General features: G+C 45.3%; 1 protein-coding gene across 2 annotated transcripts in view; it reads left to right on the plus strand.

Moving 5' to 3' along the window:
- The window catches only part of SHISA9 (shisa family member 9), a 320165-nt gene that overhangs the window by 286293 nt on the left and 9628 nt on the right, over positions 1-24244 (plus strand). The window contains exons 3-5 of one of the 2 annotated variants that reach the window (XM_004373266.1): positions 4765-4920; positions 13065-13068; positions 14803-14846. In XM_004373266.1, coding sequence (XP_004373323.1) covers positions 4765-4920; positions 13065-13068; positions 14803-14846 — 204 coding nt within the window. Of the gene's footprint in view, positions 1-4764; positions 4925-13064; positions 13069-14802; positions 14847-24244 lie in introns of both variants that reach the window. The other variant, XM_012554673.1, reaches the window with a different exon arrangement.

Below are 24244 nucleotides of genomic sequence, written 5' to 3' on the forward strand. Positions count from 1 at the left end.
GTAGTATTGGATTATAGCCTAAAGTATAAAATGTGCCCACTGTGATATAAATAAACGACTGAATAGATAGATTAGATAGATAGATGAGAAGAGACAAATCTCCTGTGCGTAAGAACTCCGAAGAATTTATGTGTATACTCTGCACTCAAAGAGGTGGAACATAATTCCCTATGCCTTACGTTTGGGCTACGCATAATGACTTCCTTCCAAGAATACAGTATGGAAAGAGGGAGAACTGAGTAACTTTATAATGGAAAAACCTGCACTACCTCAGCCAGGTGACCAAGGTCGACATCAGCAGTGAGAAGGTATGTTAAGAGCATGTGCCCTTGAAATGATGTCACGAGAATGACATAACCCATAACTCAGGCCTATCGTGAGAAAAATATCAGACAAAGTCTAATTGTGAGATGTTTCCTGACCAGTCCTCCTCAACATTGTCAGTCATCAAAAACCAGGAAGTCTGAGAAAGTGTCTCAGCCAAGAGGAGCCTAAGGAGACGTGACGACTAAATGCAGTGTGGTAGCTTGGATGGGATCCTGGGACAGAAGAAGGACGTTGGGTTAAAACGAGGAGAATATGAATAAAGTATGGATTTTAGTTAATAATAATGTATCAATATTGTTTCATTAAATGTAAGCACTATTGTGTAACATGTCAATAATAGGGGACACTGAGTGTGGGGTACATGGGAGCTCTCTATAGTATCTTTGCAAATTTTCTATAAATCTAAAACCATTTAAAAATGCTTATTATATGTATGTGTATATATGTGTATATATATAAAGACCAATCATTAGAAAAGGACATCATGTTTGATAAAGTAGAGGGTCAGGGAAAATGAGGGAAACTCTCAGTAAGATGGATTGACACAAGAGCTGCAACAGTGGACTCAAACACACCAATGACTGTGAAGATGGCATAGGATTGGGCAACATTTTGTTCTGTTAATAAGATCGCCATTAGTTGCAGCCTACTCAGTGGCAGCTAACAACAACTCTGTGTGTGTGTGTGTCTACAGTCATGCACCGCATAACATCCGTATGGGCAACGTCCAACCGCATATACATCCATGGCCTCATAAGATGATAATAGAATTCAGAAATCCCCATCAGAGAACGGGATGTAGCGCATGTAACCAGGTGTAGCAAACACAACAGCTTCCCGCACACAACGTGTATCTTAAGTGTCTTGTATACAAAGCGATTGCACTGCCAGATGTATAATGGTACAGTACATATATAAATTACAACATATATCTTGATAGTTGTAATAAACGCCTATGTTACTGACTTATGTACTGTACCATACTGTACTTTCTATCGTTATTTTAATGTGAACTTTCCCTACTTACAAATAAAAAGTGTATGCTTCGACTCGTAGGCGGCGGCATCCAATCTCATGTATTGCACATCTCTTGGGCATTGTAGCCTTATCCCTCTGTTTAACTTTCTTTTGAAAATATTAACCATGAAGTGCATCATGGCTCCCAAGCACATCAGAACCAGTGCTAGTGATAGCTGCAGCAAGAGGCAAAGGAGAAGTATCAGTCTGGAAGTGAAACACAAGGTATCCCATGTAGCTTTGCTAAGTATATAATGTGGTGTCTGCACAATGCCCAAATCACATAACGTACTGTTTTACAGAATGTAGTGGACGTTAAGCAATGCATGACTGTATGTGCATCTGTATGTGTGTGTGTGTATGTATATATATAGTTGTTACGAGGATTAAAGGAGAAATTACATGAGAAGTTCTTTACAAAGTGCCTAGCACATGATATATGGTCCACAAAACACTATTTGACTATCTAATGCCTTTCTCTGCTGTTCTTCCTCATGGTATGCCTTGAAGGAGTTACTTGTGTTGTCTTTCCTCCAGGATGAACCCAGCTGATTTAGTTTCTGATAGCTGTTACTTGTCTTCTCTGTGCTGAGAAGCTTAGAACATTCTCTCGGTGTTTCTAACTGAGCATTTTCACCTTAATTGACCCTATCTGAATTGCATCCATTTTATTTTTCTGTCTAGTGATGAAGAGACACCACATAATAACTGAACTCACATGGTGGTTACCTTGGTGTAAGTCTACCAGGTGCTTCTGATTAGAGTGATTGCATCTTAACTTCCTTTGAAAATGCTTCTCGAATATATGAGGCCCCTTTTTGGTCTTGGTAAGGAGAGCAGAGAGACATCATGCAGCAGATCCTCATTTGTTATTTCTAAGGGTCATCAGAAACTCCTGTTGAGTCGATTCTGACTCATAGCGACCCTATAGGACAGAGCAGAACTGTGCTATAGGGTTTCCAGGGCTGTAAATTTTTACAGGAGCTGACTGCCACAGCTTTCTCCCGCAGAGCGGCTGGTAGGTTCGAACCTCTGACCTTTTGGTTAGCAGCCAAGCGCTTAACAACTGTGCTACCAGGGCACCTTAAGGGTCATAATAAGGTGCAAAATTATAACAAGTCAGGGAAAGTTTTCTTTAGGCATTGGGGTTTAGTGCTTGACTACTAACCAGAAGGTTGGCAGGTTGAATCCACCCAGAGGCATCGCTGAAGAAAGTCCTGATGGTCTACTTCTGAAGGATCACAGCAATTGGAAACCCCATGGTGCGGTTCTACTCTGGCCCACATGGGGTCTCCATGAGTTGGAATCTACTCGAGACAACTTTTTTTGTTTGTCTGTTTAAGCAGTACCTTACTATGGAGGTGGGTAAGATATCTCTAGGGCTAGGGTGTGCGGAGAAGAGAAACTGTCCTCTCGTGTTGTGAGCAAGACGTTGGTCCCACGGATTCCTCTGTGGTCGTAACTGCAAAAAGTTATATGTGTGTGTGTGCACGCGCCTGTATGTGTGCACACACGTGCATGTGTGTATTCCTCCTCTCAAGTTGGCAAAAGCAGGAGTAGCAGATTACAACCCAGATCATACACTCTCTGCACTGTACTTACTGCCCAATGTGTCTACTTTTTTTGGATGCCAACCTGGGCTTACCACCCACCTATGCCTTTGTCTCTTCTTAGCTGTGTATATTTGTGAGAAAAATCATGGGGCAACTGAGTTGCCAGATCTGATCCAGATACCTGTCTAATAAAATGACAGTAACATTTAAAAAGCCCAGTTGTAAATGTCTGTTTAATCTTTCTTGATTGCTGCCTTGAAACTGGATTTCAATATTTCTGAATATTCAGCACCTGGAAGCTAGGACAGAATGGCTATCTCAAACTGCCAGAAATTTGCTTCCCGTGGTTCTGAATGTGAAAGCAGGAACGTGACTTTGGGGCAGTGTCTTCTCTTCTTTGGTGAGGGATTACTTTGGTTGGTGCTCTTGGTCATGGCCACTTGAATTAAGTAACTAGTCCCTACCCTTGAGGTCACTGAGGACTTGGGAGAAATAATCCCAAAGCAAATACTTCATAATGGAATATTAAGTGTTCTGTTTAATAATATAAAAGGCTGTCCCAAGTGGTGAGGAACATTTCGACAGATTTTTTCTTTTTCTTTGTTGAAGTCCTCATAGGCTTGGAAACGGGTGAGCGTGGCGAGTGGGGTCTGGGGCTGGCAGAGCAAAGAGTTGGGAGAAAGGGCTCTGGCTGGATGGTAGGCTTGGAGGGGTCAGCTCTTTAACTAGATAGGCTAGTGTTTGGACTGTATTTCTAGAAAGAAAAAAAAAGAAAAGACCTGCCATTAAGACATTAGTTAATTAGTTTACGAATGTTGTTGGGCATTATCTACGCACTTCTAAGGCTGTTTGCGGCCTGAAATTTCTATTAATTAAACCTGCTGCCGTCAAATCGATTCCGACTCGTAGTGACTCTATAGGACAGAGTGGAACTGCCCCACCAGGTTTCCTAGGCTGAAATCTTGACAGGAGCAGACTGCCACATCTTTCTTCTGCAGAGCAGCTGGTGGGTTCGAAACGCTGACCTTTCGGTCCGCAGCTAAGTGCTTTAACCACTTGCACCATCAGGGCTCCTGAAATTTCTTTTGAAGCTCTGTAGAAAACCAGAGGGGTGAGTGGCCAGAGGGGTGAGTGACTGTAGCCTTGGAGTCCTTTCTGTTTCAGTGCACACTGGCCTAAGTTTCAACTGCCAGCACTTCCATCTCATTGACTGTGGGTCTCTCTGGTCACCAGAGCCCACGCTGCCTAGGAATGTGGCAGGTTGGGAATGCCAAGGAATTCATGTCTCCCAGAAGCAGCCCTCAACCAATGACTTATGAGAATTGGCATATAAATACTAAAGGACCCCCTTGCCCCCAGATAGGAAAATTCTGAGGCATGCATTCTACACCATTTACCAGAATTCCATAGATATCAACTCCAAATTTCTTTCCAGAACTGGTTCTTTCAGTCCTTTTACTATTTGCCAATCTCTTGGCAAAGGAGTGGCTTCTCATCGTTGTTCTTCCTTGCATTTTCTTGACTAAGGTTAAACGTCTTTTTATACATACATTGTTTTGATAACAAAAGTAACCCCTAAAATAATAAGACTGTAACATGTTAATTTAGGGGGGAAGTGGAGAAGTTCTGGGCACATCCTTTGCCTTTTGAGGTGACCTTGGAAGAACACCCTATCCATTTTTTATTGCTCTCCAATCAAGATGATGGAGTCCATTGTTTCTGATGTTTCTGCACACCCTGAGCTGTTCTCCAACTCTCATCCCCAAACGTGGGGAGAGCTCTGGTTTTGAGGGGTGTGGTGATGGTGTGTGTGGATAGACGGTTCTGCCGTGGGTGTAACCATCTTCCTCTGTCTCTTCATTTCCAGACACCACCCAGATGAACAACGCGGTGCCGACTTCTCCTCTGCTCCAGCAGATGGGCCACCCGCATTCATACCCCAACCTGGGCCAGATCTCCAACCCCTATGAACAGCAACCACCTGGCAAAGAACTCAACAAGTATGCCTCCTTAAAGGCAGTCGGTAAGGGCTCCTGAATGCATCTGCCTCTTTCTTTCTCTCTCCTCTTTTCTTCTGCTTCTTCTAGAGCTCTTTCTTTTTTCCTTCTCCTTTCTCTGTCTCTCCTTCTCTCCTTCCTCTCTTCCTCTTCTCCTCCTGCTCCTCCTCTCTCTCTGTCTCTCTGTCTTCTCTCCTTGTTCTCTCTCTCTTTGTCTCTGTTTCTCTCTCTCTCTTTCTGTCCCTCAACCAGAGCCATTGGGCTACTTTCTCAGACCCAGATCAAGTCCTGCCTTTGGTGTTTGGTGGCAGGGAGGGTGGGTGGGGGGCACGCATGAGAGCTGCTTCCTTGGGAGGACCTGGATGCTCACTTGGTCCCAGTGACATCCCAGCCTCTTCGTTGTCCACTGTCTGCCCTCATGAATCCTCAGGGAGAACCTAGACCTAGAACCCAGGTCTCTCAGTCTCAGGAAAGCTGTGCCCTTAAGTGGGTAACACCCTTTATCCCACAGTCCCTTCCATCTCTGAGAAGTCGGTAAACCATGCACGTTCCTACCGCAGACAGCTGCTGCTCTTCAGGATGTAAATACTTACTGGGAAGGGCAGCCTGGAGCTACTAGTAATAGAGTTCTTACCAAGTGGAGCACACTACCGTACTTTCCTGCAAATAATGCACGTGTTATACCCTTTTTTTTTTGCCAGACACACCCTCCCCCCTCACCTAGTAAATACTATGCTAATGTTTTACATGTTGCTGTAAAAATAATTAGCATAGCACACTTAGTAAAATACCTGGGTTGGGGAGAGGGTATAGTTGGCAAAAAAACATACAACACACATGTTATTTGTGTAAAAATATGGGAATCTCATTTTCTCACAGCATCCGGAGAGGAAGGCACAATTATTATCCCAGTTTTCAGATTGGGAAGCTAAGACTCAAAGAAGCTAATTTAACTTGCTCCAGATCAAACAGCCTGTGGGCGACAAAGCTGAGACTTGAGCATTGTATTTTGATCACTCCATCACTCTGGAGTCTATGCTCCTGCTGTTGCCCCCCCCATACACATACACTGCCCTGGCTCACTTCATTTCATTTCCCCTGCTCGTACATGAGGGGTATGACAGTGACCCAGGCTCCTAAGCAGTTTACTCAGAAGAGTTCCATTGGATGGAAGCAGCAGCCTCAGCAAAGTCAGTGATTCCTGGTTCCTGACAGGCTGCAGCAATCCCAGGCTTCCCTCAGCCAATGATTCTCAGCCGTGGGTGCATGTTCTTAGAATCACATGGAGAGCAGCTAAAAAATCCTGATGCCTTGGCCCCAGCCTAGAGATTTTGATTGAATTGGTCTTAGATGGGGCCCAGACGTGGGTGTTTTTCAGAACCCTCTAGGTGATTCTAGTAAAAAGCCAAGGTTGAGAGCTGTTGGTGGAAAACCATTTGGTCAGCTAAGCATCCAGGAAAACCAAATCCTGTGTCACGTCCTTGCTCTGAGCTTTACCTTCTAGACACTTGCTTCCTGTCTGCACTCCTGTGCACTCCTTTGTTTTTTAGTGGTGTTGAAAATATACACAAGAAAACATTCTCCGTTTCAACAATGTCTACACGTACCGTTCAGTGGTATTGATTACACTCTTCATGTTGTTAACTATTATCACTGTCCTTTTCCCAATTATTCCACCACTGTTCATATAACCTCGATGACCCCTAAGAGGAAACTCCTCCTTCCCCCACAACCCCTGCCCCTGGTTTGATATATAATAATCTTGGATTTCTGTATATTTGCTTATTTCATATAAATGAGATCATACAGTATTTGTTCTTTTGCGACTTGTTTTGCTCAGCATGGTGTTTTCAAGGTCCATTGATGTTGTGGCATGCCTCAGGACGTGATTTCTCTTTATGGCTGAGTCATGTTCTGTTGTACGGACATAAACCACATCGTGTTTTATCCATTCATCTGTTGATGGATGTTTCGGTTGTTTCCACCTTTTGGCTCTTGTGAAAAGTGCTGCAGTGAACATTGGTGTCCAGGCTTCTGTTTGCGTTCCTGCCTTCACTTCTTCCCTAGGATTGGGATTGCTGGGTCATATTGTAATTCTATGTTCAGCTTTTTGAGGAACCGTCAAACTGATTTCCACAGCAGCTGCGCCATTTTACATTCCCGCCAGCAGTGGATGAGGGCTACTCCTGTACATTCTTAACACAAGGGGGAATTCCTCTCCTTTCCTCCTCACTGTGTCCCGAGACTTCTGTTGTTATTGCCAGTCTCGTAAGAGAGTTTTTAAACCAGGCTTTCTACTTAATCCGTGCCTTCTCTGAGCCTGCTTCTCAGGGAGATGGTTCAAATCCTGGCTCTGCTACTTCCTATTGGTGTGGCTTTGGGCAATGCTAAACACCTCTTTATGCCTTGCTCTTTTCATCTGTAAAATGGTCATAAAGGTGCCTGAGGCTAAGATGAGATGACCCTTACTAAGGCCTGACAAAGAATATGTGTTCTGCATATATGAATCCCCTCCCTTCTCCACAGCCCCGCAGCCCTGTTACTATAGTTCCACAGATGAAGCTTTTCCTTTCCTGATTTCCATCTCAGAGCTCAGATCTCCTGGAAAGGTGTTCCTTTCAGCAGTCTTTAAACATTCCCCTTCTCAAGCATGTAGTCCTCCCCCTTTCAGCAGAATTGACTGTCAGAATCCCTGGAGTAGTGAAATAAGTCACTTTGGTGGGATCCCGTTTTACCAATGCAGGTCCTTCTGCTCTTTAGCTGTTTGTAAGAACAGTACTGTCCACATGCTGTTGGTTCCTGGGAAACTTTGGACAGGCAAAAGACTCCACAGACCACCTGCTTTCTTTGATTATCAGCTGCTCATCCCCTCTTCTTCCCCCACTGCCAAGCCCCTCATTGGAAATGGCATGGAAGATGCTTGCTGAAGAGATTCCGGCATGTAATATCCTAATTCCGTTACCAACTAACGTTAGGAGCCAAAGCACAGACACTGTCACGTGTCTGTGGTGTTTGTGGTAGCCGTGATCTACAAAAATCAGATTCACAAAACAAACATACAGTCATCTAGTATAGTGCCAGGCACATAATAGGTGTTTAGTAAGTGTTTGTAGGTGCCTGGTAAGTGTTTACAACAGAAGTCTATCTTTAGGAATTCCCATTCCCCTATCTCCCAGGATTCCCAGATGGAGCCATTCAGAGGGGCTTGAGTTGACTTTATTGTACAGGTTGTGCAGACAGACATATGATTTCCTAAATCCAAAGCCTCCTAAGACTTTACATACCAGTTATTGATGTTTTGTGCTGAACTTCTATGCCTAACTCAATCCTCATCTACCCCGTGACACAGATTCTCTCCATTCCATATTGTGTGTTTGCATAGCATATGCATCCTAAGCATATTCAAATATACTCAAATATTACTAGGAATGGATGAGGGCTGTTGCCTTGGAGAGCAAGAGTCAGGGCATCTGCCGATGTGCCTGCGGAAGCCTTCAGACACTGTTAGGTGGCCTGCCTCCCGTTCTGAGCCTTGCAGTTAGGTGAAAGATAGTGTCTGCTGTTACATTTGATTCTTCTTTTGGCATAAAAAAAATCAGCCCAGATGTATTTGTCTTTTTGAATTGGTCACACTACAATATGCAACACCTTTCTTCAACTTAGGCTCAGTGTCTCCTCTATACCCGGTCACTCTTTAGATAAATAATGGATGGATATTCCAACAGAGCTCCTTGGTTATCTCAAGGATTTATGCAGGGCTTTTTTACATAGCAAATATCTGCAGTGCATTTGGAATTAAATTTGCAGTATGGAAACAGAGTTGACACTTTTTGAGTCACCCTTTCCTCCATAAATTGGGAACTCCTGAAATGTTTACTGAACAAATGAATGAGCTTGCCTTTGACAAGAATCAAAGATGGCTTGGTTGTAAGGAGCCTGGTGGTGCAACAGTTAAAGTGTTAATGGCTGCTAACTGAAAGGTTTGTGGTTCAGATTCATCCAGTGGCTCTTCGTGAGAAAGATGTGGCGATCTGCTCCCATACAGACTTCAGCCAAGAAAACCCAATAGGGCAGTTCTACACATGGGGTCACATGGGGTCCCTATGAGTTGAAATCAACTTGCTGCACCCAGCAGCAACAACAACAAGGGAGCAGCACCCCTATGTCTTCTAGAAAACCCTGAAGGATCCCACGTGGAGAACCTTCCGCAATCCTGGATATAGTTGATGTGCTCTCCTTCTTCTCTATCCATCCTTCTCTCTGGTGTGGGAGTGCATGGGCTGTATGTGAGTCACAGATGATCATGTCAGCCTTTAGCGAGTGGAGGGTCAGTGAGGAGAGGAGCAGACTGAGGGACTGCCTGACTCAGTCATTTGCCCAGGAGCCTGGCTCTGCCTGCACAAATGAAATGCAAATCCCATAATAAATGTTCTTTCAAGGGTTCTTTATTAAGGCATAATGTGATCACGGTATGAATGATGAAATGCATTCCATTAATGAAATCATTACCACCCAGGAGAAAAGTTGTTTAAAAAATGGTTTGCTGTTAAAAGTGCCGCAGCCTCTGATAACCAGACTCATTTTCTAAAAATTCAGTCTAGCGACTCAAGGGAGGGTGGGACAGCTGTTAGGGTCAACTACCAAATTCAGAATTACCTCCGGGAAATAAAGTCCTCTTAGCGGCTTTAATATCTGAATATCGGGTGGGTGGTCAGAGGCTTGATCACAGCCTGGGCTCCAACCTTACTCACTTGTGTGACTTTGAGGTGGTCACTGACGCCCTCTGGGTCTTAGTTTCTTCATGATAAAAACGAGCAAGTCAAACTATATAGTCTCCAAGCACAGTTCTAATTTTAAAATTAGAAAATTAAGCAGTTCCACTCGTTCTAGTTCAGAATACCCGTGGGCCATTAAACATGTCCCATTCTTGCACTGCCAGGCAAAATTCGGGAGCTCAACAAAGGAAAAAAAATGGTTGTAACCATTGGGTGTTCCTGAGACCAATTCTCCCCAAACCTGCCTACCTTTCTATTTTATTTTGGTTTGTTTGCTGAAGTCACTGTCACTTGTGTTTAAAGAGAGCTCCTTTCTCTCTATAATTCAGGGATATGGGCATGTGACATCTGGTCATATATAGCATGTGACCAGAGAACCATCTCTCTACCTCTTTTCCCACATATTGCTCAGTTCATTCATTCATTCTGTCACTCATTCATTCTCCAAACATTCAGTCTGGTGTCTTTTAATTGTATGTCCCATTGAGGTGTGGCCCAGGTCTGTCCCATTCAGCAGTGTATCCCCAGCACCTAGCATGACATGGGCCACTTAGTAAACACTCCCAATATGTATTCATCAAACTAGTGAATTACGCCATGTGATAGGCACCATATCAAGCAAGGAGCGTGAGATGATCAGCAAGATGGCAGAATCTAGCATGGCCTCTGGAATCAGTCAGGACCGTGTTTGAGACAGAGCTCGGATATTTATTACTTGCAGAAATTACTTGACCTCCTCAAGTCTTAGTTTTCCCACCTGTAAAATGGGGCTAATAATAACGCACGGCCCACAGCTTGTTGGGAAGATTTAGCAGTATAGTATATGTAAAGTGCTCAGCACAGCCGTCTGCACCTAGGCAACCCTTGGTAAATACCGTGGCATATTAAAGTCTCCAGACCAGTCATATTCTTCCTCTGATCTCCAAGATACACTGGTAGCTTGATTAACATGCGGTTGTCCAGATTTCATTTTGGAGAAAGAGAAAGTTAGATCCACATTCTTCATTCCAGTTTGATGGGAAAGACAGATGACATGAAAACTAACTGCTCTGGTGATCTGATATAATAAACAAGCAAGCAAACAGCAAATGGCTCCTTTCAGCTGCCCTAGGGACCAGCAAAGAGTCATCCCAAATCCTTACATTTTCCACATGGATGGTGCCAACAGCTAAGTGCTCGACTGCTAGCTGAAAGGTTGGCAGTTTGAACCCACCCAGAGGTACCTCAGAAGAAAGACCTGGCAGTCTGCTCCACAAAGGTCCCAGCCTTGAAAATCCTATGGAGCAGTTCTACTCTGCACACATGGCGTCGCCATGAGTTGGAATTGACTCGATGGCAGTCAATGACAATAGCAACACCGTCTGGACAATGAAGGTCAATGCCTAGATGTATGACGTACTACAATCCGTCAAAGGAAGATTCAGTTTTGCTCCACTGAGTCTTCTTACTAAATCAAAAGTGTGGGTCTAACCATTTCAGAAATATTTTCAACCACGGTGGAAGTCAAGAAGTTTTTTTCTTTTAGACGTAGCTGAAATTTAACCTGAAAATTCAGTTAAGCACAAGCTTCCATGCCTGAGCCATGTGTGATGGGTGGTGTTACCACGTGAGAACCCACCTTGGGATTCTTCATCTCTCAGTGTTTGCAGGACAGAGGGTGTTTGTGAAAACATCTAGGAGGTCACCTGATGACTCAGTAAGGGATGGCTCCTGCCTCGAGGAAAAAGACCACCATCCTGTTATCTCTGGGGAGATGGACTTGGCCAATAGAATCTGCCTGCACCTTGGCCTTTATGCCCTCTTGGATCCATACCCAGTGTTTTCCTGTAGTAGTAGTCTCTGAGAGTTTAACTCCTCAGACCTCCTGAGGCTCCAGACAGCATACCTTTTGGATGGTTCTGTGCAATCATGGCTACCTAGTGACAGAAGGAGACGGAAGGTAACTTCATTACTGATAAAATCCAATTTGTTTCGCAAAATATCGTTGTTTTAAATTAAAAAATTTAGGAAGAAAACATTTTCTCTGCTGCCATTGGACAAATCGGTATGGCTAATTTGCCAGAAACGGGTTACATTTTCCAATAAGCCCTTTTGCAAACCACAGCAACCGTGTACTTCAGCGTGGCATGAATTCCCTCTTCACTCTTGCTGCAGGAATCGTGTGAAAATCCTACGAGGTGCATTAGACTGCCCTTTACAGATGGACTACTATGAGTTTAATTTAAAGAAAAGGTAGAGCATAAATGGCGCATCCCAACGTTTTGCATATGGGGAAACTGAGGCTCATTATAGTTAATTCATTTTCCCAAAGTCACATTTTTTAGTAAATAGCAAAGCCAAGAGTCATTCTCAAGACTGCCTGACTCAGCATCCTGTGTTCTTTCCATAAAATGATGCTGTCTTTCACAGAGCAATTCCTAGCAGCTGACGGATATAACTAGGCAAAAGCAAGATTTGGGAAACCCCCATTAGGAGGCATTTTAAAAGGCATTTAACTTTTCGCCCACCAAAAATTTATTTGAGGAGTCTGGGTGGTGCAAGTGGCTTGCAATAGCCTACTAACCCAGAGGTTGGTGGTTCGAACCCACCCAGTGGCTCTGCGGAAGAAAGGCCTGGCAATCTGCTTCCTTAAAGATTACAGCCAAGAAAACCCAGTGGAGCAGTTCTACTCTGTAACACATGGAGTTGCCATGAATCGGAGGCGATTCCACCCCAGCTAACAACAATAACAACAGAACGTAGTGAGACCTGAACTCTGCATTTGGTAGCCTGTGTGCACTCTTATTAAGCGCCCTCATTAGCATAGATTTATGATGCAAAATCTTCTACCTTGCCAGACTAAGCCCTGCCTTAGGTGCTGAGGACAGAGGTGACAAAGGCATGTTCCCTGCCTTTAAGGCTGACAGTGAGGGATTTGACTTTGGTGTCACATGGCTTCCTTAGGGTCAGGGACTCCGTCAGCCTCGAGTCCACCCACACAGAAGATCTGGGGCAGCCTCACTATTTCCAGATGACAATGACTCTGCCTCCTGGGTGGGGAAGGGTGGTCACACTTAATTTTAACTTGGTCATTTTTCTCCTGTCACTCCAATTTCCTCTCCTTTGTGAGTGATGAGGGAGTAGAGTTCAGCTCCGCAGGGGGAATGTGGCAATTTGAGTGTCCTTTGAACACACGCCCAGGAGGCCAACAGAAAAGTTTAAATGGGGCCTGATCTGTGCTCTGTAATCATTCCAACAACAGCCTGTTCCCTGTGTCTCCTCTCAGCCTGATATGTGTGGAAATTGTGCAGAAATGTTGAGGACTGGGTCTTTCCAGGTAGATTCCTAAGAAAGGAAAGGATAGCTAGTAGCACACGCTGATTGGGCAAACCTCCAGCCAATGGGCAGAGACATAGGCAGGTTTGCCTCGCTTTAGGTAAAACCCAGTCTTACAGAGAAGGCTTTTAAGGAGGGGGTGGGCTGTGCCCAGCGGTCATTCTCACCATTCTTTTTTTATGCAAGGAGTCACCATGGTATTCTGCTAATAACCCGAGACCCCCTTAGGGCTCTTTCAATACATTTGACACGGAATTCAATTTGGAGACTGTGATTTATCGCCAAAATGTCCGGCGCACATCCGTTCCGTAAAGCAATACCTTACTCATTATGGGAGTCTAAAATAACAAGCTTGATCCCTTTAGTGTTTAGGGGAATTACCTTAGAGGAGCCCTGGTGGCGCAGTGGTTTAGTGCTTGGCTGCTAACCGAAAGGTCTGCAGCTCGAACCTACCAGCCACTCATTTCCTTGAAACGAGGGAACTTAAAAGACGTTGCTGGGCTATAGGCTGGATACTGGCATGGCCCTTTTTGAATTCTCAAAAGTTGTTCTCGCTTCCAAGTGGAGACAGGAATAGGGGAGAGTAGACTGGAGTTAAGGAGCCTTCGTGGCGCAGTGGTTAAAGCGCTCAGTTGCTAAACGTTGGAAGTTGGAACCCACTAGCTGCTCCTCCAGAGAGACATGTGGCAGTCTGCTTCCATAAAGATTTACAGCCTTGAAAACCATATGGAGCAGTTCTACTTGTGTCTTAGAGGGTCACTATGAATCAGAATCGACTCAATGGCAATGAGTCTCGTGCAAACGGTTAATGAGCTTGGCTGCCAACTGAAAGGTTGGAGGTTCAAGGCCACCCAGAAGCACCTTGGAAGAAAGGACTGGTGACCTACTTCCGGAAAAATCAGCCATTACAAACCTTAGAGGGCATAATTCTTCTCTGACACACATGGGGTCACCATTAGTCGGAAATGACTCCATAGCAACTGGTTTAAAAAGAGTGACTATATGGAGAAAATGCAATTCATCCATTTATTCAACAATAATTTTCATACACATACTGTGTGCCAGGCACTGGGTAGATCAGTCCACACCCCATGGGACTTGCTACCCAGCATTTAAAGCTGCAGTCAGCAGCACCTGCCTCAGGCTGATAATGTGCCCCTTCTTAGGAGGCGGATTGCAATAAACCGGGATCAAAACTTACCTCTTGTCAGCAGAGAGTTGGCACTAGCCAAAGTACCTTCATGAAACCCAAATAGTTCTTTCTTAGAGGGCTGAAAGGTAGTCTGATTTAACCCATTTCTATTGCCGTCAAGTCAATTCTGACTCATAGCGACCTTATAGGACAGAACAGAACTGCCCCAGAGGGTTTCCTAGGCTGTAATCTTTGTGGAAGCAGCAAATAGCCAGCTCTTTCCTCCTGTGGAGCAAATGGTGGGTTCGAACCGCTGACCTTTGGGTTAGCAGCTGAGCTCTTAACCACTGTGCTACCTGGGCTTCTTAGAGTTACTGCTTAAGAATTCTCTCTCTGGTTCCTATAATGACAACATCTAGGCCTATTTCAGAGGGTCTCTTTTGATCTTTAACTTGACACTGCTTTAAGACCTTGCAGAAAGAGGTGCACCCCTAGTTTGTTTGTTTGGGTTTTTTGTTTTTTTTTTTGCACACTTGGTCCCTTCTCCCTTCTCCCTGGTCCCTGCTCCCCCTGAGGCCTGTCCCCCTTGGAGGCTGCAGCTGGGGCAGCAGCAGAAGGTGAGGGCACATGGACACAGGAAATCAGCCAGCGAATCAGCATCTCGTGATTGTTATTCGTTTAAGTAGCTGTGATGGGGACTGGGCAGTGGCGACACTGAAGTCACCCAAAGGTACTGTGTGGCTTTTTCTAGTTCTTTTGTCCAGGTGTTGTCCGATTTAAAGTTACTTAAGACACAGAACGTCCTGGTGTCCGTGTGTGACCCAGTGCACATGTCTGTTCCCATTTGATGGCACCCACAAGTTCGTCCAAGTTCAAGCGTGTAGGTGTTGTGCGTGGTGTGTGTGTATGTGCGCCAGGTGTGTGGTTCGTCTGTGCTTGGGCCAGTTGTTGAAAATTGTGGCACCCCTCAAGTCCCGATATTCACTGCCTGAAGGAAAATACCACTATGGGAAACCGTCCCAGGTAAGACATCCAGGAAATGTTTGTTTTCCTCAGAAAGCCACAAAGGCAAAATGGCAGAACACGAGGTAAATTAGTGTGGGAGAAAGAACACAACTTCTGAGGGAGAGATAAAGAGAGTTGAGTTATTGACCCTGGGTCTTCTGAATTGTTGGCCTTTTAAGGAGCAGAATGCTTTTTTCAACTTTTCTAAGGTAGTGTGATGAGTGGCAAGAGTTGTGGGGTTGGCCAGCTGGAGTGTGTGAGTTACTAGCTGGCTGAAATGGTCCAGACAGTAGCTACAGTTTACTGACCCTCTAATATTTTCTCACCTGCCGTGCGACTCCTGGCCGATGGACCTCATGTGCAGCCACACCCATCTGTCAGTGGAGGCCTAGGGGTTGCCGTGATGCTGAACAGGTTTCAGTGGAGCTTCCAGACGAAGACGGACTAGGAAGAGAGGCCTGGCTGGCTATCTAGTTCCAAAAATCGGCCCATGAAAACCCAGTGGCTCACAATGGCCTGATCCATAGCCGATCACGGCGCAGTATTTTGTTCTGTTGTGCATGGGGTCACCATGAGTCGGGGCCAACATGATGGCTGCTAACACCAACAGTATACACCAGGCTTAGTGCTGGACCCTTTACGTTCGTTTTGTCCTGTGATTCTCTGATAACCCTACTGTATCGGTCATTCCCATTTAGAGATGTGGAAATCAGTGTCACTTGTCTAAAGTCATAGCTGCTAAATAGTAGAGCTATGATTGGAACCAATGTCGATCTGACTCCAGCACCTCAGCTGTATCCCACTGGGGTGCTGTGGGAGTAGCTCTCTTCTGGGCAGACCCAAACCTCGGTTCTCATCTTTCTTCACTTCTTATGCTTTGTTGGATTTGGTGGTAGGAGGATGTAGCTGGTCCAAGGAGGTGGGAGTAGAGCTCTCTGAAGACCTTGAAATGAGGGAACTTAAAAGACACTGCAGGGTTCTAGGCTGGGTACTGGCATGGCCCTTTCTGCATTCTCAGAAATTGTTCTGGCTTCCAAGTGGACAGTGGACTGGGGAGGGTGGACTGGAGTTAAAGAGCCCTGGTGGCACAGTGGTTAAAGTGCTCAGCTGTTAACTGAAAGGTCCATGGTTCAAGCCCACTAGCTGCTCTGTGGAAGAAAGATACGGCAGTCTGCTTCCATAAAGATTACAGCCCAGGAAACCCTATGGGGCAGTTCTGCTCTGTCCTAGAGAGTTGCTATCAGTTGGAATGGACCCGACGGTAATGGGTTTGGACTGGAGTTGGGGACATCCATTGGGAGGCTCTTAGTCATCCAGGTGGGTGGTGACATGAACTGGGGACGGTAGAGGGTGAAGAGAAGAGAATGGAGAGGAAGGATAATTAGTGAGTCAATGAATTAGTGAGTGAATGAATGAATGTGAGGGAAGAGGAGGGAGGTAGACCTCAAAGGGAGCCTCTTCTCTTTGAGCTGCTTGAGGTGCATCGGCATCACCTGGAGGGCTTGTTCAAGCACAGGTGACAGGGCTCTACTGACCTTCTGATATAGTAGGTCTAAGGCAGGGCCAGAGAATTTGCATTTCTAACAGGTCCCCAGGTGATGCTGTTACTGCTGGTTTGGGCACCACCCTTTGAGAAGGACTGCAGTAGAGAAATCTTGCTGGGACGCTAAGACCGCTTGATTAAGCCTCCAGGTATCTTCCTGTGGGCTGAAGATTTGAAAGAGGCGGGTTTGACCATGGTCCCAGAGTCTCAGGGACAGCCTGGGGTCTGCGCGGGGGGCACTGCATTCCCACACTGGGAGAGAGAGAGAAAACTCTAGACCTACGCATCTAACGAGAACCCCTGGCTACTCAGGCGTCGTCCGGAGAGAGACAGATTTTCGGGTCTTGCATTAGATAATAAATGTTCGTGTGTCAAAGTCCATTTTTAGAAAAGCAAACAATTTGGAACATGACAGACCTACTAATTTGAGGCATAAACTTTTTTTTTCCCTCTCCCCTTTGAAAACAAAGCCATTATGATCCCCGTGACAGCACTTGGAGGCAGTCAGCATCCCTGTCCTTGTGTCCTCCTGCTATTGTCTGATGCATTTAGAAAATATTTCAAGACAGTCAACAGCATGGGCTTGGAAGCTGTTTTTCTACCCAAAACTGGCTTACCTTACCTGTCCTGCTAAATGCATCTTGATTTATGCCTCCTTCTCTGGGAGGGGAGAAGGGGTCTCAGAGATGGTCAGGTCCAAGTTCTTCTGGGGTCACTGATCTTCCTTTAGGGTTCTCTGTTCAACCTCCCTACCACCACCGGTCAGTTTATTATACTGTGATGGCCTGGGTGTTGCTATGATGCTGGCAGTTATGCCACTGGTATTTCAAATACTAGCAGAGTCACCCTTGATAGGTTTCAGCAGAGCTTCCAGACTAAGACTAGAAAGAAAGGCTTGGCGATCTACTTCTGAAAATTAGCCAGTGAAAACCCGATGGATCATAACAGAATATCGTTTGATATAGCGCTGGAAGATTAACCCCATAGTTTGGAAGGCACTCAAAATACACAGAAGCTGGAACAGTGGATTCAGATATACCAGTGATTGTGAAGATGGTGCAGGACCGGGCAGTGTTTTGTTCTGTTGCACATGGGGTTGTCATGAGTTGGAGCTGACTGGACCACAGCTAACAACAACAACCCAACCTCCAGACCCTGCGTCTACAGCAAGAATGATAACAGTGGGTGTTTGTATTTCCCCAACCTCCCATACTCTGCCACCTCCTAATGGGGAGGGGCAAGCAGGGAATGATGGGCTTAGAACCAGACATACCTGTGTTCCAGTTCTGGCCCATCATTTACAAGTCTGGTTACCTTCAAATCATTCAATCTCTCTGAGCTCCTATTTTCTGATCTGCAAAATGGAGACAATAATATCACCTACTTCCTAGGATGTTGTGAGGATCAGATGAAGGAACAGGCAAAACACGTGTCACAGTACCTGGTATATGGAAAGTAATCAATGCGTGAAGGCTGTTACTGATGTTATTATTACTGTTATTATCAAGGGAGTAAATTAAAGGCTAGGAGAAATCCTGTGGTAATTGTTGTTAGGTGCTGTCAAGTTGGTTCCGACTCATAGCAACCCCACGTACAATAGAACGAAATACTGCCTGGTCCTGCATCATTCTTACCACCATTGCTTTGTTTGAGCCCATTGTTGCAGCCACTGTGTCAATCCATCTTGTTGAGAGTCTTCCTCTTTTTTGCTGACCCTCTACTTTACCGAGTGTGATGTTCTTCTTCCTGGGACTGGCCACTCCTGATAACATGTCCAAAGTATTTGAGATGAAGTCTTGCCATCCTTGCTTCTAAGAAGCATTCTGGCTGTACTTCTTTGAAGATGTATTTGTTTGTTCTTCTGGCAGTCCATGGTATATTCAATATTCTTCACCAACACCATAATTCATAGGCATCAGCTCTTCTTTGGTCTTCATATTCCTTGTTCCATGGTAATAAAATCTGTTAAACTCTGTTTAATCCGTCATTTCGCAAACACTTTTGATGTCTGATCTCTTTTCTCTTAAGAAAGCCCAGTTAACATCTTAACATCCAGTGTCAAAAATGTTGCTGGGAACCTACTTTGGGAGCAAAGAGGGTGAAGGGGAGATGTAGACAGAGGTCACCTGGTGAGTGTGGATAGTGAAGGGGTAGCTGTGACGGAGAAAAGACAACTTTCCTGAAGATGGAAGCTTCCTGTCACCACCTGCATTGACGATAACTCACCTTGGAGAGAACCCTGTCTGCAAGGATAGGACAGGCAAGCAGACCACATGAGTTTGCAGTATTAATTTTTCACTGCCTGAGACTTCTTATGCATGTCGCCCCCTAGTGGTTGGTGGTATTGATCCATCCGTGCCCAACCTTGGGAACTTCTGGAATATTTGTTTAAAACCCAGGACAGAAGAAACCACCTCAAGCCCTGCAGGCTGTCCTAACCAAGACGAATCCATGACTTTGGAAATCTGTTTATTTTGAAAAATAAATCTTTGGAGATGGCCTGTCCCTTAGTCCAGTGCCATGTTGAGACATCAAACTTGGGAAAACTGCCAGCAAAGGACTGTGATTTATTTGATCACTCTGGCTCTGCGGGAGCTAGGCTGTGTCTCTTGTCCAAGCTACACTCTCTCAACTTCCAGTTTCTCCCATTGCCAAAATAGGGGCAATAATAGTATCCACATACCATACAGCTTGGGGGTGATTTTATAAGACAATTTACGTAAAGTTCTTAGCACAGGGCCTGGTATATAATAGATGCTAAATATGTGTAAGTGAGAGCAGTGGTGGTTCAGAGGTAGAATTCTCACCTTGTATACAGGAGACCTGGGTTCGATTCCCAGCCATGGCACCTCATGCACAGCCACCACACATCTGTCAGTGGAGACTCACATGTTGCTGTGATGCTGAACAGGTTTCAGTGGAGCTTCCAGACTTAGATGGACTGGGAAGAAAAGCCTGGTGATCTACTTCTGAAAATCAGCCAGTGAAAACCCTGTGGATCACAATGGTTCAGTTTGCAACTGATCACGCGGATGGTACAGGACCAGGCAGCATTTCATTTCGTTGTGCACAGGGTTGTCATGAGTTGGGTCTGACTTTATGACAACTAAATAAGAACAAGTAAGTTTCAAAGAGACCAACAGTCACAAAGTCACTGTTGACCTCTGCTTCAGAAATAATTCTTAGTCATCATGGTGGAGTCCTTCAGAATGAAGTACACATTTGCTTTTATAGATGAGGAAGCTGAGTTCCCTTGAGATGAAAGAGGTTGCCCAAATTCACCAAGGGAAATTACATCAGACCCACGACTGAGTCCCAGACCTGGAGTGGTCTAAGGACTTGACCCAGAATCAGTTGAGATGCTTGTTACAAATGTAAATCCTGGAAGTCATCCACTCCTAAGGAACTCTTACGGAACGGGAACCTCTAGATATGGGGCCCCAGCATAATAATTTTTTAAAATGCAACCCTGAGTGATTTTTATGTCCCCTAAAGCTTGGACCTACCTTTTTCTGAGGCCCAATCCCAAATGCAAACACAGTCCTTCCTAGAACACCAATTTTCACATGCCAGCATTAATCTAGACACAAGTATTTTTACTATTGGTTTAAACCATTTTCTTAGTTGGTGTTTGCTCTGGGGCTACAGCTGGGAAAGTAAGAACATTGGACATAGACATCTTGGATTTGGTGTCCTTCTTGCCACTTATTATCTGTGTGACCTTAACAGGCAAGTATCTCACCATCTCTGGACCTCGGTCTCATCTTCTTTGCCATGGATAGAATGATACTGGCACCACCATCTTTCTTTAAGAGGATTCCAATGAGATGATGCAAGTGAAGGGCTAGAATCATGTCTTGCACTCACTAGGCACTCAATAAATGCTCTACTCTTTCCTCTGAGAAAATTGACATAGCTTGGTGGGAAATTTTCATCTGAGAGACGCTATAGAAGATACAAGTCAATAGAAAAAGTTTAATTTCATGACAGTTCTCTTGAGGTGTCCACATCCGAGAGACACTCTTTTGGAAACAGCCACCTACAAGCAGCTTTAAAACATTACTTTATGAAATCCGAGCTTTTGTAATTTCCTGATTTGGGTTATTGGTTTGGTAGTGCGCAGGCGGAGGGAGGAGGGTGATATGAGGTGACGGTTTTTAATAAAAATCAAATCCCACCAGCCCTTGAGTTCAGTCCCTTTTGAAAGATCTCATCAAGCCCTGAAGTTTTGATGAGCTTCCTTGGGGATCTGTAAGGTGCAACGTGGAGGGGGCTCTCTGCTTTGCAGAAAATGCTGTTGTATCGAGATTGCAAGAAACATTTTACCAGTTTCAAAGTAAGTCTTTCTGAGGCAAAGTCAGCTAGATCCCATTCATTTCAAGTTTCCCAGCCCCTTGCGTGATGCTCACAGCACATGATAGGCACTCAACAAACATTTTTGTGACTAGATTACTAAATGAAGCTGGGCGTAGCATTTAAAGGGAATCCTGTTGCCTTTTTTGAAGAGATATAGCAGAAAACCAACTGGACGTGAGTGAGGAGACCTGTGTTCTAGACCTCTGCTGCTTCTACCCAGTTGGGTGCCCTTGATCCCTCAGCTTTATTTGCCTCTCCTATTAAATGAAAAGTTTGGGTTCAGTGATCTCTCTGGCCCTCCTACAAGTAAAAATCCCAGACTTTGCCCTGATTGGCTAGTCTTGTCACGTGCCCACCACTGAACAAATCATTATGGTGAAGACAATGAAACGGGTTGTTTGGAGTCACTGGGGAATGGCAGGGGGTAGAAGCTGGAAAGTGAAGGCTTGTGACATCTAAACCACATGGATGAAGAATAGGGGAGAGGTAGATCCCTGCCAAAGAATTGGGGACTACCCCTGAAAGCAGGGTAGATCATTGGTATTTGTATCAGTTACCTATTGCTTCAATAATGCTGTGTAACAACCAACCTCAAAATTTCATGGCTTAAAATTTATTTAGCTCAGCATTTATATAGATCATGCATCTATCTGCCATTGCCGTTGATTTAGGGAGAGCAGGGAGATACTCTGATCTCAGCTGGGTTCACCCATGTGTCTGGGAGTTGGCTGGTTGTTGGCTGATGTAGGCTGGTTTTAGCTGGAATAACTAGGGTGACTTGGCTCTGCTCCACGTGCCTCTCATGTGCAGAGACGGTAGCCCAGACGTGTTCTCATGATGATCTCAGAGGGGCAAGAGAGCAACCAAAAACCAGTTAGCACTGCCTCAAACGTTGGTTTGTGGCATATCTGCTAACATTCATTAATCACATGGCTGCACTCAGAATCCAGTGGTGGGGAAACAAAATCCTCGTCTTTTTTGAAGGAGTTCCAAAGTCGCATGGAAAAGAGTGTAGATACAGAGAAGGGTGAAGAATTGAGGCCATTGCTGCATTTATCTGACCACCAACCACCAGTTGCTGTCAAATCGATTCCTGCTTATGGCGACCCCGTGTGTGTCCAAGCAGAACTGTGCTCCATAGGGTTTTCAGTGGCTGTTTTTTCCAAAAGTAGATCACCAGGCATTTTTTCAGAGGCACCTCTGAGTGTACTTGAAGCTCCAACCTTTCGTTTAGCAGCTGAGCTTGTTAACCATTCGCACCACCCAGGTACTCCTTTAATCTAACATTTGGTCCAAAATCTCATCATTACCTACTATAGGATAGTCCTAGAAAGCTACAGAAAAGTGGAAGTTGATAAGTAGGACCGGATGTTCTTTTTTTTTTTTTTTTAATTGTGCCTCTGGTGAAAGTTTACAGTGCAAATTAGTTTCTCATTCAAGAATTTAAACACAGATTGTTTGGGGACATGGGTTGCAATCCCTGCTGTGTGTCAGCACTCTCCCTCTTTCCCTTTCCACCTTGGGTTCGCCCCATCCATTCATCTCGGTTTCCTGTCCTTTCCTGCCTTCTTGTCTTTGCTTTTGGGCAGATGTTGCCATTTGGTCAGGACCAAAGATTCTTAACTTTAATTCAAAAACCACCAGTTGTATAAAATTTCATCATCTGGGTAGTTGATCAGAAGGCAAACAAGACCCGGAATTCCTGAAAGAAATGCCTCTGTCGATGGAGTAACAGAGGAGCCCTGGTTGTGCAGTGGTTAAGCCCTTGGCTGCTAACTGAAAGGTCGGCCATTGGCATCCATCAGTGGCTCCTCAGGAGAAAAGACCTGACAATCTGCTCCTGGAAATGTTCCAGCCTAGGAAACCCTATGGGCAGCTTTACTCTGTTCTGTAGGGTCTCTCTGAGTCGGATTCGACTCGATGGCACGTAACAACAACAGGGAGCAACAACACGAGCTGGATGAAAAGGCAGTGAGGGGCACATAGTCTCCATCTGGGGCCCGCTGCACGAGGGCGTCTGTGGTCAGCCATGGCTGGAGCACAAGCTCACCCACCTTTGTTCGACACCTTTCAGGAAACGGGGACTGCACTACAAGTCTGCCTAAGAGAAGAGACAAAGGGCCTGAGGTTCCAGTGGGCTGCCAGCAACAGGGACTCACAGAAGCTCAGGAGACAGTCTGGGCAGCTTTGGTGCAAAGCCCAAGCCAGACACTCTTTCAGAATCCTCCCCCAGCAACGACAGCGGTGCCTCCTGTTGGGAGCTCTCAGGGTTAGGACACAAGAGGGCTAGGATGCTGGGCTCTCCTTTCCAGTTTTCCCTCTTACAAACTTATGGCTTCAGGGAAGATATGGGCCCCTGCAGGGAAGGTCAGGAGCCTGAGCTTCATTAGCAACTGGTTCAAATGTGACTTCCCTTGTGTCTGCAGCAAGGCCCCTAACAAGGTAAAACGGGGCCAATTCGCCATAAAGACAGACCCTTCCGTCTCCTCCCTGGCCCTCTCCTGCCTTGGAAAGTAGCCTTTTTCCCCCTGCCTCTCTTGTTTCTGCCTGCTGAGACAGCTTCAGGAATCTGCATGGCTTTACAGCAGATACTTCAAAGGAAGAGAGAAATATCTGGGTATTTTTTTACCAATAGGAACTGTCCCTCTTTCACTTTTCACTTCAGCTTGTGAAGAAAAAAAGTAGAGACCCAGAAAACATTCCTATTTAAGTAAAAGTAAATACTGTCCTACTGTAGCAACAGGGTCCATAAATACAGTGGCTGAAGTTGTGCTGTGGTAGAATTCTCGCCATCCACGTGGGAGGTCCAGGTTCCGTTCTCAGCCACTGCACTTCATGTGCAGCCACCACCCGTCCGTCAGTGCAGGCTTGATGTTGTTATAACGCTTAACAGGTTTCAGCAGAGCTTCCAGACTTAGACGGAGTAGGAAGACAGGGCAGGCCATCTGTTTCTGAAAGTCAGCCAGTGAAAACCCTCTGGATCCCGGTGGTCTGATCTATAACTGATCATGGGGGTGGCGCAGGACCAGGCAGTGTTTCATTTTGTGGTGCATAGGGTCCCCATGAGTCAGGGTCAACTTGATGACGGCTAACAACAAGGAAGATAGAAGTATATTTCTTGTGCATGTAATAGTCACAAGGTGAGTGGGCAGGCTTGTGGGGCAGCTCTGCTCCAGGTAGTCTCTCAGGGACCCAGGTTCCTCCTACCTTCTTGCTCCCCCGTC

Source organism: Trichechus manatus, unplaced genomic scaffold, assembly GCF_000243295.1.
Source record: "Trichechus manatus latirostris isolate Lorelei unplaced genomic scaffold, TriManLat1.0 scaffold00024, whole genome shotgun sequence".
Taxonomy (NCBI): domain Eukaryota; kingdom Metazoa; phylum Chordata; class Mammalia; order Sirenia; family Trichechidae; genus Trichechus; species Trichechus manatus.